The 17,644-nt window shown below is 40.6% G+C and overlaps 1 protein-coding gene across 2 annotated transcripts in view; it reads left to right on the plus strand.

Moving 5' to 3' along the window:
• Positions 1-17,644, plus strand: part of dip2ba (disco-interacting protein 2 homolog Ba) — a 60,884-nt gene that overhangs the window by 23,585 nt on the left and 19,655 nt on the right. The window contains exons 2-11 of one of the 2 annotated variants that reach the window (XM_038282952.1): positions 8,655-8,726; positions 12,231-12,386; positions 12,525-12,650; positions 15,553-15,789; positions 15,876-16,004; positions 16,328-16,339; positions 16,688-16,807; positions 17,016-17,213; positions 17,328-17,419; positions 17,502-17,612. In XM_038282952.1, the coding sequence (XP_038138880.1) occupies positions 8,655-8,726; positions 12,231-12,386; positions 12,525-12,650; positions 15,553-15,789; positions 15,876-16,004; positions 16,328-16,339; positions 16,688-16,807; positions 17,016-17,213; positions 17,328-17,419; positions 17,502-17,612 (1,253 nt within the window). The remainder of the gene's footprint in view (positions 1-8,654; positions 8,727-12,230; positions 12,387-12,524; positions 12,651-15,552; positions 15,790-15,875; positions 16,005-16,327; positions 16,340-16,687; positions 16,808-17,015; positions 17,214-17,327; positions 17,420-17,501; positions 17,613-17,644) is intronic. The other variant, XM_038282953.1, reaches the window with a different exon arrangement.

Here is a 17,644-nt window from a genome sequence, read left to right on the forward strand (position 1 = left end):
TAGACTTCTGCAGCCGCACAAATCAAATGTCGCTTGGGCCTGGTCGCGAACCAGTTTTGCTGGTATGCTTCTGCACTGTTGGTCTGGTCTAATTTCTAGGGACGCACAGCAGTTTCCCGACAAAGCGCAAGGGGGAGCCTATTCGAGAACTCGCAAGAACTTTGGCGAATGGTCATGAGAACTTTGGTGGCGGCGGCGGGAGTGTTCTTCCAAAACAACAATGGCGCATCTGCAAGATATCATGGTCACTGGGATGAATCTAGAGTTGTTCATTGTAGTTGTTCCTCGGTTTTTAAAAATGGCACGCCCCGGCACTGAACCACACAGACAGCCGGAAAGGCATACCAAGGACCAATCACAGCTACTTTTTGTCAGCGCACTTTCGCTTGCGGTCTGACGTGTAGTCAGGATTTTTTTGAGGTGTGACACGACGGTTGCAGTCAGAAGCATAAATTGGCCTTTAGTTTAAACTGGTAATCGGTCTGATCCGTTGTCAAGATCAACTTGTAGCTCAAACTGCTGTTTAATCTCTTTGTTCTTAGTAATTTGTGTTTTTCTTTTTACCCACTGAATTCTTACATGGAAATACCCGTTGTTTTTCCTGCATCATTCATTGCATGATTGATGACGTTTTAATGTATTTTGCCTCCACAACTTCACCAGTAAACCGCTGAAACCTCGCCGTCACCCTTTGAGCAACCAAAGACGAACACAATCCAGTTTCTATTGGAAAATTTGCCAAAGGAACTGAAACTCCCTCAGCCCTGTTCTCAGATAGCCAGCAGATTTCAACAGCCATCCAGAGATTACTTCATCCCCCCGGTCTGAGTTAAAACCCCCACATTACTCGTCCTTTCCCAGATGAATTGTTGGCTGGGGTTTTGGAGTGGGACCCAGAGGACATGGGGTGGGAGGTCTATGAGCAAATGTTTTGAATCATCACCAAGTTATGGACATCACCCCTCCAACCCCTCCTGTGAGAAAACAAATTATACTTTTAAAGCTGGCTTTTAAAAGAGAAAGGACTATTCTCTAAAACCATAAACTGTTCAGTGCCTTTCGAAAAGAAATCATCTTCACACAGCTTTTATGGGATAAACCAACACAAACTAGTGTATCATTGTCAAATACAAGATAAAGAATGCATGGGTTTCAAACTTGTAAAGAACTCTAAATAAATCTGGTGCCAAGGACTCACACCTCCCTTTATAAGATAAAAATCAACAGCATCAAAGCCAGTCAGAGTTATCTACAACAATCCTACTACAGCCTGTGAAAGACCTGACGTCCCAAAACATACAGTCAGAGCTGCTATATTATGATTTAGACCGGAGCAAGTTCAGGTTTAGAATAGCGCATTTAAAGTTCTATCCAAATGGGAATATAGAATCAGTATCAGTCGAAAATAAATTGTGTTCTGAGGGAGCATCAATCTTATCACTTTAAAATGTTTTAGCAAAACTGATAGAAACTACCCCGAAGCTCTTGCCGATGCAAAATCCTTTTTTCTCAGGAGTTCTGAATTCTAATGTACATGGCACATTTCAGATTTTTAGATATAAAAAATGGTTTAAGCTCGTGTATTATTTCCTCCAATACACAGTTATGCATATTTTGTGTGTCTGTTGTAAAAGCAAAAGCAAAACAAATCCTAATAAAATAGTTTTTGATTGTAGCTCAGCAAAATGTGAACTAAGCCCACGCCATACCAGTTTAATTTCTAGAGCCCATTGAGGACCCAGGGGACCAAAGTGCACCACACAGAATAAACACACAGCGGTCATGTGATAGTATAACAAAGCAAGGACTCAAAATAAATAAAACAGCATGTTAAAATTACAGACCTGGTAAGAATAAAGTAAAGTGGAAAAATAAAAAAATTATAATAGGTACAAGTCAAAAGGGCTTTGAACATTTATTTTTATATTTCTACCACTGTGATACCCAAAACAGACTTATATAAACTACTCCAGTGTCTCCAGAAGCAGGTTTTAATCTAGTTATAGATCAAGTGAAAAATCCTCAGTCACGTAAAATCAGTCATGATAAATATTTTAGCCACATCCATGACCTTGAACTAATGACCAGCTGTCATTAAATGGCCTTGGTGTCAGAAACTTTCATTTGCATTTCCTGCTAAGTGCTCTTTAGCCATGTTCTCAGCACAGCCAGCCCATTGTTTCTGCTTAGAGTCTATAAATAAGATCCTGTGGGTGACGTTAGTTCCTCCTCTCAGCCCTGTGTTTATGTGTGTATTTGTATGTAAATGTACATACTGTGGCTGTTTGAGTGTGTGTGCTTTTTTTAAAATGAAGTCTTATTTCCTTTCCCCACACGTTTCTCAGCTTTTGGCAATATTGTGTTAGAAGGTGTTATTAGCGTTTAATGGACGTCTCTCCTTTTGTAACGGTTCATTAATATAAACCGCTCTGAGTAAGCTGAACTGCTGTTAATCCATAAAATGAAATGTAAGATGTACTGTTAATGATGTCTGCTCTGAGAAATCTCAGATTACAGTGGAAGATAAGAGTCTGAAAATGAACACAGGCTTTTTTTTTTCTTTAAACTAGTGAAAGCAATATTTAATTTATTACTCATTCATTATCCAGGTATTTGGTTTGCTAAAGTTGTTTAGTTTGCTTGTTTGTTTAGAGTCCTGTGGTGTAAGACACTTGCCAAGTTGGTGCGTGCTTATAAGGACCGGAACTGACACAGTGAGACAAGAGGAAATTGTGGGTGGCAGTCATGTCACTTCCTTAATCTGCCGGCTTTAATTACACAGCACTCTGGGGTTAGGAGGATAAATGCTTATATGTGTAAACAGTGGGAAACCTATAGGCATGAATTATTGCTATGATAGTCATTGGAAATCCCTAAAGCTCCTTTTATCTTTTGAGTACAAAATAACAGCTAATAATCCCACTAAGCAGAAATAGTCAGTAGTTGGATTACAGTACATCATGGAGATCAGTTGAATCATTTTTGGGGGTTTTGAGGAATATTTTTTTCTTTTTCAACAATTCTGTTTTAAAAAGTCAAAAAGTAATCATATAGCAGAAGGTGCCTTAGAAAGATTTTCAACATCATTTCAATTAAAAATACTTTATTATTCTCAAAGGGAAAAGGGAAACTAAAGCAAGGCCTGTTGATGATTTCTGGAGAGAGCATACCAATTAAAAGATAAAAAGTTTTTTCACCTTAATCACAAAATGTTTATACTTTTTGTTTTACAATTTTGTAAAATATAGAGGACTATATTTGATAAAAAAAAAATTTCAATAATTGATGAATTACAATTAATCTAATGAATTGTTTTAACCCTAATCTATTAAAGACAACGATCTCCATTAATGTGGTTAGCTGTTCTTTTCACCTTCAAGATACCTTTTGACTAATTACCTTTTGTAACCAGTTAGTCTTATATGAAAGCTTCTAATAAACAGCTTTATAAGAAGCTCTTATAGTTAAAGGAACGTTTCTAAACATAGTCCAGTTCAGTTATTGAGATGATTCAGCAGTTACTTACTTGGGTACATCCACCTTATTGAGTCGGTTCTAGCTTTCCTTTTTTAATATCCAAATGATCCTTCTGGGGTTTTTTTTTTCCTTATAGCAAACTGAGAAGATGACTAAAAGTAGCTTCAACATCCTTATCAAATAAATTCAAACTTCCCACTCAGTGCCTTCTTATTCATTTAATATGAGTATGAGAGTGCTGAAACATGAGTGAGATTATTTCTAATGTGCTCTGCCTCCATTGATCTGATCTGTGTGTGTGTGTGTGTGTGTTAACTTTCCAGTCCAGACTCTCCTGTCTGCTTTCTATCAGGATGTTGTGTTGTGTCAGTGGGTTCTTGGCTGTGAACTGTTCTTCTATCATGTTTTTGGGTTGGAAAAAAACATCAAATCTTGGTTAAAGTTTAACAAACGTTTTAAAAGTATGTTATATATTTGTATTAAACAGTTTGGCTGCTTTGGAGATGTTCTGATTTCTGTATTATTCATATTAACGGTATGTCTAAACCACCTAACAGATTTTGAAGTCATCTCTGCCAAAGGACGCAAAAATACTTTCTCTTTTTATAGTTTTTTTTTTTTTTTTTTTTGTAAGAAAATGGAGATTATGACAATAACACCTTTAGAAAATAATCAAATAATTAGAAAGCGTCCCTTTCCTTTATTTTGACCTCACATATTAAGAAGAGCATCAATCCACTGAAAAACGTTGAAATGACTAATGTTTTTATGACTTCACAAAGCTCTGTATTTATAAATTAATCATAAAATAATACAGTTAAAATTTTCAATTAATCTACACTAAACAACAGTGTTCATTAAAGATTTCAAATAGATAGAATCAATGCTACTTTAACAAGCAGCTCACATTGATTACATTCTGGAAGTTTATACTTATTTTTCCTTGATTTGGTTTGATCATTAAGCAGCAGGTTAAATCCTGGGAAAAATGGTATTCCCTGGTCAATAGTGTGATTGGAGCCAGCACTGATGCTTGTACAGAAAGTTCGGAGCAGACTTTAAATTCTAAGGAGACTTAGATGGCTGGGATTGTACAGGGCATTCTTAAAAACATTTTTTTTAACTCTCGGGGTCTCAGTAATCAGCCATTTTCTATGCTCAATATGTTGGAAACGCAGCTTATGTACAGCTGTGAGGAAACTGTTAGATAGGCTCATCAGGAGGTTTAGCCTCGTCCCAGTTTGCCCTCTATATCCAGAACAGGTGTTTGGAAACTAAACAAACTAGCAAAAATAAAATCATGATATCTCCCACCACAGTGCATGAGCTGTTTCAAAGCTCCTTTAAAGACAGATTGCTGCACCCTAAAGGAACAATGAAGCGTTGTCATAGATCCTTCCTCCCAGCAGCTGTTTGACTTTATAGCCGTCACTGCTTCCATTAATCTCACTAAATAGTTTACATCCCTGCTGTTATTTACATATTTTAAATAGCCTGTTTCTTTTGCAGGTATATGCAACCAGAGTTCATATAAATTATTTCTAATTCATCTTTTTTCGTTGCACTTTTCTTAGAACCTCAGTATGTTATTTTTATTCAATGTACTATATTGTCTTAAGTTGTCTAATTAGCCATAACTGTTTGGTCGAATGTCTTAATTTTTATATATTTTATCTAAGAATGAACGATATATCTGATAACATTAATTTCAGATTGTTTTTTAAGCGTGTCACCGTATTAGGAGAGTGGTTTGTCGAGGAGATTAATCAAGTTTGGTCTCTTTGAAGTTTTACATAGTCTATCCAAATCTGCCACCACAGACAGAATTGCGTGTCATCATTTTTTAAAATGTTTTTAGGTATCAAAAGGTGAGGGAAATTTATATCTATAAAATATATTATATTGCTTATTGGCATTATTTTCACATATTAATATTGGCTGGAATTTGTATGTTTTTCATCCCTAATTTTAAATTTATGCACCTCATCTACACAAAAGAAAACTGCTCCTGTGCTTGGAATAAATGCAAATGTTTACTTAGATTAAGGGTTGATATTAATAACTGGGCTTCTGAAAACTCTTTTATGGTGAATCTTTTCAATCTTGTTTTATTTGTCTACATGCCAGGGTAGTGGGTAGTGTTTATCCTCTCTAGTCTTGTATAGTGAGCTGGGAGGAGATCAGCCGTCTTTCGTAGCTGGCCTGGGGTCAAAGGTCTACGGTTGCACTTGGAACAGGGAGTCAGAGGGTCACTGTCAGGCTGTCCCATATGACCTCAGAAAGCATCACTGCTCTCAGTTTGCTAAAACGAGCAGCGTAGTGAAAGGGAATCTTTAAAGCCAGAAATCCACAAACCAATGGGCTGAATTTGAGGCAGTTTGCACTTGATCAGCTCTAATTTATGATCAGACAATAAAAAAAACGATAAATTTATAATGTAATAATGCTAGAATTCTGTAATTTCCGAACATGGATCCAACATCATTATGTTTTTTCTATCTTACAGTCCTTATGTAGAAATAACATATTAAATGTCCTTAACTGACAGATGTCACCCAACCCTTCCTGGTTAAGGTAATGACATGAAGCAGGTCAGACGTAGTCCTGATCTGACACACTGACACAGAAAACCCTTGTATGCCGCCATCCTCTTGACCTGCATCAGCATTCGTTCCTCTAGGTTTGTTGCACCTTTAACCTGTACCAGCTGCCCACACACACTCATGCACAGTGCTTCGCTGCGGCTCGGGGAATTATTTGGCCATCAAAGCCGGGTCCTCTGGCCAGTTGGCCGTCTCTGTCAGCTCCGTGTTTTCCGATCAGCACATTCCTCTTTCTCTAGACAGGCAGAGGGAGACGTTTTTTTGGCAGTGCGCAGACTGGGTGGGGTAATGTTCATATCCTGTCCCCTGACCTCAGATTACACACATGCACACTTACTGTACTGTTTTGCTCATGCTAACACTCAAAGCTCTGCATTCTTTCTCTTAATGTGCACAGCTTTTTCTTCTGCTTGGGATCAGCTGTTACAGTCAGTCTTTGAGCCCCAGAGTCCTTCAGTTTCCTTTATGCTCTCTGTCAGTGGCAGAGCCAGTGTGGCCGTGCCAGTCTGGGCCTGTTGTTGTTCCCCACACCAACAAAGGCCTCTCTGTCAGCGTTAATGACCGTCCTCCCCCTGTCTTTCCATCTATTCCTCTTTCCCCCCCTGATGATACTGCTTGACCTGCACAACTGGGCTTGGTGTGACCCCTTCCCCCTCCATCTCTAACCTCAATGATGCTCCAGTCTGTTATGATCAATTTACTACTGATGTGCAGCTCCAAGAAGCCGAAAAAAAAAGATATTTTTTGCTGTGTTTTCCTCCCAAGAGTGAGCACCAGGGGTAAACACTGCACTGAATGCTGGCCTCCTTTTTTGAACTTTTTTTTTTCAAGGGAAAGACAAAGAACTCAGCGCTTCACTCCCTCATTCTCAAACTGTCTGCTTTTTTTCTTCCACTACTGTCCCTCCCTCTTCCTCTATTTCTCGTGATTTCAGTGTTGTGAAACCTCAGGAGAGAATCCAAAGTTCCAGATCTAAGTAACTCAGAGCTACCTCACACTGAGGATCTACATGCTGTGCTCAAAGGGAGTTTCCTTGATGATTATGTTGTTCTTCCAGACGAATCCCAAACTAAAGTGGATAGTAAGCAGAAAACTTTGAGGATGAAAAACACCACCTAGTGTTAAAGCATCCCACCTCCCTGTGCTCTGCTTGCTGATTGAACTCTGAAACATCAGTGGAAAGCAAGTAAAGATTCTAGAGTGCCAAACATCCGCGGCCCTCAACATGTGTTAATCACCCACTCTCACACAAAAGGGATGAGGGTCTCCAATCGTTGTGGAGTAGGTGTCGCAGGACTGAGGCAAAGCAGCCTGACGGGTCACTCCACTCAACAAACCATACCATCGCTGAATACAAAAGGGGCAGGATAGCAATGTTAGGGATTTGGAGCATTAGGGGTGTTTGTGTGTAGAGGAGGGCTGTGTTGGCTAACCGGGTGGAGCAGGTTTGCCTTCATGTTTGTTGCTCAAGCACACTGTATGTTTTGGGGTACCAGAGAGGTGGACTTTGTCATGCTTCTGTTGCTTCCTGCCAGAGTGAGTTAGTGGTGAGAAGCATGCAGAGTCCAAGGCCAAAGGAGGGAGGGGAGAGTGCTGGAAGAGATGAACGACCAAATCAGTTTCCGATACTCCCTCACATGCTTTATTTTTGCTTGGGATGCACAGATTTAAAATTTGTGGAACTTTTCTGCAAATGGCAATGTTTATTTAGAAAGAGTGTGTGTTTAGAGGAGGGTGATTGTAAACTATGTTTGGATAAAATGCATGGTGTGTGTATGTGGGACAGTAGCTTCTGCTAAACAGGTTTTAACTAAGATGGACTAACTGATTAGAGTTTAGCTTCACCCCTGGAGCATCTAGTGGGGATGTTCTAGGTAACTCTCTCTGATGATTGGCCTTCTTTCATTAGGATGTGGTCCTTCCCTCCAGAATTAAAACTGAAGCCTGACTCCCAATGTTTTCTAATAACAGCTTGTTCTACAATAGATGAATATAAGTATTTGCTGTTGTCTTTAGCCTTCCTGTTTGCTGAAGTCTTGCCCTCTCACTATTGGAGGTCTGTCTTTGAATCTTCTTTGATCAGCATCCTCACATAGTGTTAAACACAACCTGGCCTGGTAGTGCTTGATTATCTCACTTTTGACTGATTTTCAGTCCCTTGTGCATGTTTAATTTCTGGCTTGGTTTTACCCTAAATCTCTCAGGGCTGTCCCAGTTCTCTGCCTAGAACGGTTCCCTTGTACTTTCTACCATCACATTTAGGTCTCATAGCCTGGAGGAGGTGATTATTTTCTAATCATCTTTGTTCATAGCAGCTAATGAAAAGCCTCACAATGGTGCTATATCTTTTTGTAGCTGTAATTAGACTTAGATTGCAACTTTATAGAGTTTAGAAGATTTGCTTCAAAGAGGATTAATACAATGAGTCAGCTGCTGTATATGTGTGTTAGTTAAAGCAAAATCCTAATGTGTGTGTGTGTGGGTGTGTGTGTCAGAGGAGTGGCACAGTTGTCCGGTGTTTGTGTGGTAATTCTGACTAACATGACGGTGTGATGTTACTATCTTCTCTCCTAGGTGACATCACTCAGAAGGGCTATGAAAAGAAGAGAGCCAAGCTGCTGGCCTCCTACATCCCTCAGCTGCCAAGTAAGACCAGTTCTTCATTTTGTTCTGCCTTTCCATTTCCTCATGTCTGGACTGAGCTGTCCTTCCTCCAATGGTGTTGTTATAATCTTTCAGCTCTTATTTAGCCAAAAACTTGCTTCAACTTTGTTAAAGTTGAAGCAAGTTTAAAATCATGAAGTGCTCAATTACCAACTTTTAGAGTTAAAACATCACTATAGTTGACTCAACGCTTTACATAAGTATTCAGTACAGTAGTCTTTGTTTTTCATGTGGAGGTAATTTATAGAAATAATTAGGTTTGTGTTTAAATGTTTTTGTCCTAAAGTACAAAGGTATTACTGAGCTTGTTGGGCCCCCTAGTGTTCACAATTGCAACTGCATTTCTAGTATGATTGTCTGAATCAGAAAAGGCTTTATTTCCAAAGAATCTTTTTATTTAGGAATTTTCTTTGGTTGTATAGAGTCACACATCAATAATAACCATAAATAAATTTCGAACTATATAATATAGATTAACAAATGCAAATTGTTTGGGAGTGTAATGAGAATAGAGAAAAGTAGCTTTTTCAACTTTTGGCAGAGTAAAAATACCATGACAGAATTTATTAAACAGTTACAATAGAAAGTTAAATTAAGATACTTCTACACAAAGTATTCCAGGGGGACAGAAACCTTTAGTTTAAACAGCATTTTTTTGTCCCAATAATAACAAAACTTGTTTACATACATAAAACAATCACATTTGAAAGATAGCTTTTAATAAGCATTTATAGTAAAATAAACTATTTTATTATAGTTTTATAAAAGCATTTACAAAGCGTGCTAAATAAGGTTTAAAAAAGTCTTTGTAAATAAAATCCAGAATGTGGAAATTCATAGATGTAATTTGGTAAAGCAGAGATGATATTAGCTATTTGTTACCTTTATATTCAAAGTTAAAAAAAAAAACTCTTAAAAAGAAAAAAAAAAGTTACGTATGTACCTGCGGTCCTATACATCCCTTATGACAGCCAGAGGGCAGTGCTGACAACACTCAATGTTCCCTTTGCATGCACAGTTCTACCCTGTTTTACTAACAGGGTCACAGGTGTGACCCCGTTAGTAAAATTGGCAGTTATCCAGGGTTCATAGAACCGTAGTTACATACATAGCTTCCGTTCTCCTTCATCCCTACTGACTGCCAGAGTGCAGTACTGGAAGTACTGAATGACTAATTCCAACCATGTCACAATGAATCCTGACCACATATCTCATCGGGACGGCCCAGCTGAACCTCGTAAAATAATGGCCCACGGGATGAGGGGCAGCCACGTTGATCTTGTAGAACCTGGTGAATGTGCTTGGAGATGCCCATGATGCTACAGACTGTATGGCATCCAGCCGAGCCCTCTTATAGCTGCAATAGGAACGCCCCATAGGAATGCCACTCATAGGAACCAGAGATGCTCTCGGTAGAGGGGGCCTTTACACCGTCTGGCAGCAGTTGGTGTCCTGCACTCTAAGTATGGTAGATGACATCCACAATGTAGTGGGGGAGACTTTGTTTAGAAAGAGACCATAGCACACAAAAAGCTGGTGTGAGCATAAGGTAACACCAGAACCATTTGGATCCCACCAGGGACATGAGGGACTAACAGAAAGGTAGCTCATCAACCCTCTTAGCTGAAACGATGGCTAACAAAAAGGGAGTCTTATATTAGAGTCTCTGGCCGTGCTACTGGCATCTGTGGTGACCATCTCCCTGCAACACACCACAATTCCCATTGGAATACCCTTAGACAACTATGTCCTGTCTCACCATAGGGCCAGGGCATAAAGGCATGTCCATGTCACTATGAACCTGCAGTGACTGCGAAGTATGGCGTGCAGAAAGCTGTTGAGCCACCTTTGAAAAGGGCGCAAAAGTAGCAAACCCAAGAGTGACAGAAGTCAGTTTGTGTTGCATCTGCAGGAAGACGATTTGGGGAAACCGCTTGCCCAGCCTGAATCTACTGACCAGTTTGAGTATGCCGTCTACACTGCGAACAGATTGACAATCCATCCAGTTTCAATAGCCAGTTTGACCCGCCATGAAAAGAGGAGGTGCAGTTGGAAATCTAGCCTGTAGTCATGGGTTCAGAGTGGCAACCACCCATGGATCCACAGTATGAGCAGTTCAAAACCTGAGATGGCGATTGGGAAAAATGTCAGACGGCTGGCCTGGTGGAATAATTTTCTATCCCCACAGGCCTTGGAAGTCCTGAGGGAGGGGCAACCAGGATCTGAGGCCTGAGGCCCCTCCCTCAGGACTTCTCAGGACTAGCTGAGCGGTGGACAGGCTCATGAAAGTCCCTGCCAGGTCTCTGCTATACATCAACAGAAAAAAGAAAACTACCAGTCCTTTTGCCAGTCCAAGGCTATGGCCATAACGGTGTTTCATCAAAATAAAGAAATTTGTAGATGTTATTTGGTAATGCAGAGAAAATGTTAGCCATCTGTTACCTTTATATTCAAAGCCAAAACAAAAATACTAATGAGGCACCTCTGCTGCACTGTTGGTTATGCTGGGAGAGGGGGGGCAAGCAAGTGCTGTCATCACCAGGTAGAAAAGCCATCAGGTAGAAAAAATGAAAAAATAAGGCCTCTTGACATCGCAAGCTGCAGAAAAAAACAAGGTGAGTAATACTGGGAGAGGGTCACATGAGGCGAAGTAAGGAACAGAGCACTGATGACACCAGTATATACAGCTTGTGAGTTCTGGTCCTAAGGTGAAAGTTTGTTGAATTAGTTACTTAAACTGCGAAACATTCCATGCTTTCATCACCGCCCTCTGGCAGTAGATATGAAATTATGTAAATCTAGATTTGAGTGCTTTAATGCTTATTTCTATAATTGATTTTTGCCTTATGTGTTATTTACACAATGTCTTCGTCTCAGCGCTAATAATCAGATTTGCCTAAAAGATGACTTAATTCTGCAGAAGTCATCTCCTTGGGTTCATTTTATTCTGAAAGCCATAACTATACAGGGCTTGTTACAACTACTCCTTTAAAAGCATGAACTGCATCACTGACAATAACCAAACTGTAATGTTATTGCCTACACGTTGCTATGGCAGTATGCAAAGTAAGTGTGTTTCCTGCCTGTGTGCAAAAATGCTGCTGATCATTAAGCCCTCATATTTTTGCATATTTTGTTGTTGTCAGGTAGTAAAGATTCAACTCCAGGGTTTCATTGTCACCATCTAGTATTTGGAAAATAATATTAAGTACAATTTTAATTAACATGTCTTTGTGTCCATAATTCAAAAGAACTCTTTCCTACCAAGAGAAATGAACCAAAATGCAATAGGATATAGATAAGTAATTATTCTATGGGGACAAAAATTTAAATAGGAAGGTAATAAATGGCAGCTTTATACAAAAGGGGTGATATGAATTTATTGAAGGGGGGAATAAATCATGAGCTGTGCAGGAATAAAGTTTAAATATTTTTTGCTGCCGAACCACACATGCTCTTCTAAACATGTTTCCCCCTGTTTTCTAGAAGCGGACCTTTCTCTGCCAGATGTACAGCCTTCCCCAAGCCACAGTGCCGACCCCAGCCCAAGTCCCGAGGCCCCGGGCCCCTCCACCTCTTCAGCCTCCAGACACCATCGTGCACACCGCAGTGGAGGGGCCAGGGATGAGCGCTACAGATCAGGTTCATAAGTTCACCATCCTAACAAATACTCAGCAAAAACATTTTCCAGCAAAAGTGAAACCATACTGTAAATGCACCATCACGCTGTATGATATTGTTTCCTAATTCGTCTGAATCTGTTTGTTTTTTGCTGCTAAGACATTCACACAGAAGCTGTTCAGGCAGCTCTGGCCAAACACAGAGAAGAGAAGATGGCGCTGCCCATGCCCACCAAGAGACGCTCATACTTTGTCCACTCTCCCATGGATAACTGCACGCCTCCAGGTAAAATCCATTTCCCCCACCAAAAACACAGTTTGTGGTTCTAAGACCCGAAAGGAAAGCTCAATCTTAAGCTTTATAGTACATTCAAAGCTTATTCAAACCAGGATGGTGGGCAGAGGTCACATTTTAACAACACAGTTATTAGTTCTTCAGTGATTGATATTATATTCACTGTTCTTTGAGCATTTTGACGAAGAACTTTATGGAAACAGCTAAATCTGATTCAGTCTACTTAATTTAGCATAAAACAGTTTTAACACTCTTGTGGTGGATTTTGCCTTTTCCAAAAAAAAAAAAAAAAAGAGTTAAAGTGCTAAAGATGAGATGGAAATGCACTTATGGAATAAGTTCTGCTGTAGTAAAGGTTTACCTCACGACTGATCAGCGTTTCCGCTCCCGACGTCCTAAATGCAGGCATTAGAATTGCACTTCTCTCTCTAATGTACCTGGATGGGATCTAAAATAGCTTATAATAGCTCACATGATAAAAGCAAGTTCAACTTTCACAATTGCACCACATTCACTAAAACCTTAATTACAGATCTGTGCTCTGCGCTGGTTTGCTACCTCTGCATCCTGTTTACTGCTGCCAAGCATAACGTCAACATATGACAATGTTACGCTTTGTTTCGCACGAGTAATTCACTTCAATGGATGGAAACGCCTCCAATCCTCACTTTCTCCCATTCACATGAGAATTGGATGGAAACACAGCTAGTGTGTGTTTGTGTGAATGATTGCCGGGGAGGTGATGAGTCTAAAACCAGTAAAGAAGCCTCATCCTTCGGGGAAAGAAGTAGAGCCACAAACTAACCGCATTAAAGAGTGAGTGCAGTGAGGAATGGACTCATAACTCACAGAGGTACATAGGTTGAGCGGTTACACTGATGGTGGACGATTAAAAATAGTTTCCTCTTTAAAAGTTGGTTCAAAAAATCCCTGGATAACCACAGATACACCGTCAGGAGTGTTTGGCACGGGTGATAACATTGTTAGCCATCTGCTCACTTTGCTAGATCTCAGCAAGGTAAACGAGCTGGTTTTCCTGTCAAAGATTATGCAACACTTAATCACTAACCTTATTTTTCTGTTTATGTCCCATTTCTTTTGGCCAGTGGTCTATATTATTGTTGGGATTTTTACCTTTTCTGTAGAGTCACCTAGTCCCTATAGGGCGGCACAGTTTTAGTGGATTATAATGTGATCTAAATCTGTTTTCTTTTTAACAGATTAACACAATGGATTTTTTGGTAAATAAGGAGGGAAAAAATACTGTCATTGAAAACAACTTAGACTTAAACTTATTGTTATTTTGTATATATCATTTGTGTATACAAAATGGAATTTCATTTTGTACAGCTTTCATGATATTTCCATTTCTTAAAGGTGCAATAGGAGATCTTGGAAAAATGGTTTCAGCAAGCTATTTTTTTGAACATACACAACCATGCTTCTCCCTTCGAACCTCTCAAAACCACGCCTTCAAAACACATGAACGCGCATGCTGTCTGCAGCGTGTCTGAGCAGCTGAAGCTGCGCATCGCACAGAGCTGGCAAGGAGTAAACAAATGTAAACATTGTGGGAGAAAAAAAACAGCGTGCAAAAAAAAACGCATTGATATGGTCAGTTTGATGCAGAGTCTGTGACATGATTTAGTTTTTTCAACATTCAGCTGTCTGATGGCGGTGGGGAAGAAGATTTTTTGGAATCTCCTGGACCTGCATTGAATGCTGTGAAGCCTCCTCCCAGAGGAGAGAACAGTCCATGGAGGGGTGTTAGGGGGAGAATATTAATTTTGTTATCCTGTGAGCGGGTGTTGGAGAGTAGGATTGATGGTAACGGTGGTCTGTGAAGATTCCTTCTAAGCTTCGCCGTTAGCCCCCCCTGGAGCCCAGCTCACACCACCTAGCACACCGCTTCCTCCGTCCTGGTATGCTCAGCTCGCCCACTGCTTTGTTTACATCCGTCCGTAGCACTCAACAGGTTTTTAAACGGTCAAGAGTGGCTGTATTTAAAGCATTTTGTGACTGTAGCTCCTGCAGGCGTTGGCGGTCGTAGATGCGGGGTTGATGACTGGTTTGTAGCGTTCCGAACGTCATATTTGGTCGAATTGTTGAGAGCTCAACTTGGTCGCTGCCGCCAGGCGCTGCCATAATCTCATCTAAATAAACAGCGATTGGCTCAACAAAGTGGCATTGGTTGCTTAAACTGTCCAGTCATCTAATCCTAATCCATACTCCTCTAATTGTTCCTTTGTGTTTGTCTGCTGGGAGTCGGCAAACATATGAAAGGAAGTGCGATACAAAATTAAAATGTTTTGGGATATATGGATAGTCTCTGACGAGGGAAAATAATGCTACACATGACAGCCTCTCTTCTTCAGTTCTTTCCTTCAGGAAGAACTGGGCGGCTTGGTAGAGCGATGGAGCCAAATACAGGAGAGTTAGAAAACCTGTAAAAGATTTTGGTTGAAGTTCACTTTCTATCAGGGCAACAAGCATAAAGACACAGCCGAAACTTTGAAGGAAATGTTCAGCTCTATGAAAACACATGCGTTAGAGTGGCCCAGTCAAAGCTGTTAACCGGACCCAGATGAGCAGCTCTGGCAGAACCTAAAATTGATGTTCACAGATGTTATTTATTCAGTGTGGCTGAGCTTTAAGAAAGGAGAATGAATTAGGCGGATTGTTTTAGTCTATAAATGTAAAAAGACTTACAGCTGTACCTGCTGCCATGTATCAGCCTGAACACACTGACTATAAATCCACATTTATTTATTTTTTAATAAATTAGAGAACACCGCCATTTAGGTGGTATGGATATTTATCAAAGATTTTGGAGATATTTAGAATTTTAAACATAATAAGCTGACTTTATTTTTTTTTTTTTTACTGTTCTCAGATACATCCTCTGCATCAGAGGATGAAGGCTCGCTGCGCAGAAAGGCAGCTCTCAGTGCCGTGCTTGCCCAGACCCTCCAGAGCCCCGATTACTGGATTAACCGCTCCGTCCAAAGCTCTTCCACGTCCTCGTCTGCTTCCTCCACCCTCTCCCATGGAGAGTCCAAGACCCAGCCTCAGCCGCAGCCTCAGCCTGGTGTCTCTCTGCTGGCCGACGTCCTGGCTCACACACGTATAGGTATGCTTTACCTTTGGACACACCTGCTACCTGTTGGTTGTTAACTACTGATTATTAATGCTGCTTCATCTGATCTCCACCACTAGAAAACAGTGTCCCCCCAGATGTGACGTCCTCCACTCCACAGGAGAGAGGATCCAGAGTGGATCTTCCTCCAGCAATCAGGGGGATGAGCCGCGGACAGAGCCGCTCCAGCATGCTGGATACAGCTGATGGTAAACTAACACAAGCTTGGATGTGTAAAAAATGTACATTTAGGGATTTTAAAAGCTAGCTGGCTGTGTGTTAATGTGGAACCTGGGGTTTACTGACATGTGGTTCTTCCTTTTCAGTTGGGAAGTTTTCTTTGTATTAGAGGAATTAATTGTTCCTGTTTTACTTTAACCAAGTTGTTCTGAATGAAAGTATAAATGTTGATCTAAACTTCACGGGCAAAATGATTTCTCAGTTTGGGGAATGGTGCTAATGACGGATGTTTTGTGTTCTTTCTTTTGGGTCCATTAATCCTGTCCATGTCTTGCCTTTGATTTAAAAAAAGGAAAAAGAAAAGGTAATATACAACGAACCCGGGGAAGGGGAGGGACGCTGGCGAAGCCCAATCAGCTTGCTTTCCAGAACCTTTTTTTTGTTTGTCTAGTGTCCTAGGCGTAGAAGTAGATCTCTTCTTGTATGTAGTTTCTCCTAAAAATAGTCTGACCTGTGTGTGTCCTCTTGTTCAAAATTTTCCCTTCGAATCCTTCCTGCTGCTGATTCTGATGCCGACTGTGCTAGGCGTAGGGTTCTGCCTGTGTGAGAGTGTGTGAGATGTGGCAGCGATATGCGTTGGGGCAGAACTGCATCTGTGTTTCTATCCCTATTGTTTGTTTGGGGTCTTGACTGTGTCTTGGTGTTTATCCAGGCGTGCCGGTCAGCAGCCGGGTGTCCACCAAGATCCAGCAGCTGTTGAACACTCTCAAAAGGCCCAAACGGCCCCCTCTCTGCGAATTCTTCCTCGATGACTCAGAGGAAATAGTAGAAGGTGAGTCTCATCAGGGGAAATAATCACTTTAGTGATGCTTGAAAAATTGTTTTACTTGTTTTGTTGTTAGAGTTCATTCATTCTAAAATAATAAAATGAGTTTAATTAGGTTTCAGTTCTTGATTCTGCCAAGAATTTTGCAAACACTAAAAGCTACCAGATATGCATTTAGCTTGATAATGGTTTAAAAAGTTTCTTTTATCTCCAGTTCCACAGCCAGATCCTAACACCCCCAAACCTGAGGGACGTCAAATTATCCCTGTGAAGGGGGAGCCTCTGGGAGTGGTCAGCAACTGGCCTCCTGCTCTGCAGGCTTCCTTGGCCCGTTGGGGGGCCAGCCAAGCTAAGAGCCCTGCACTCACTGCCCTGGACATCACTGGGAAGCCTCTCTACACACTCACATACGGTGAGCATTGATGATAAAGACTACATTCTGCTCCCAAAACAGTTTGCCTTTTCTGTCCACTTTAGGTAGGCCTTTTAAACTTCAACAAATAATGAAAACTACATCCTCCTTTAGGCAAACTATGGAGCCGTAGCTTAAAACTGGCATATACTCTGCTCAATAAACTGGGGACCAAGACTGAACCTGTCCTTCAACCTGGAGACAGAGTAAGAGATCATCAGTTTCTGATTTGTATCGTGCCAAAGTTTAAAAGGAGCATGAATGTGAAGCAATCTTTTTGGTTCCTAGGTGGCATTGGTTTATCCAAACAGTGACCCTGGAATGTTCTGGGTGGCTTTCTATGGCTGCCTGTTAGCTGAAGTCATTCCTGTCCCCATTGAGGTACCTCTGTCACGTCAGGTAAATATTATAATCTATAGGTTTAGGTTGAA

This window comes from Cyprinodon tularosa, unplaced genomic scaffold (genome assembly GCF_016077235.1).
Source record: "Cyprinodon tularosa strain WSP-4 unplaced genomic scaffold, ASM1607723v1 ctg19, whole genome shotgun sequence".
Lineage (NCBI taxonomy): Eukaryota > Metazoa > Chordata > Actinopteri > Cyprinodontiformes > Cyprinodontidae > Cyprinodon > Cyprinodon tularosa.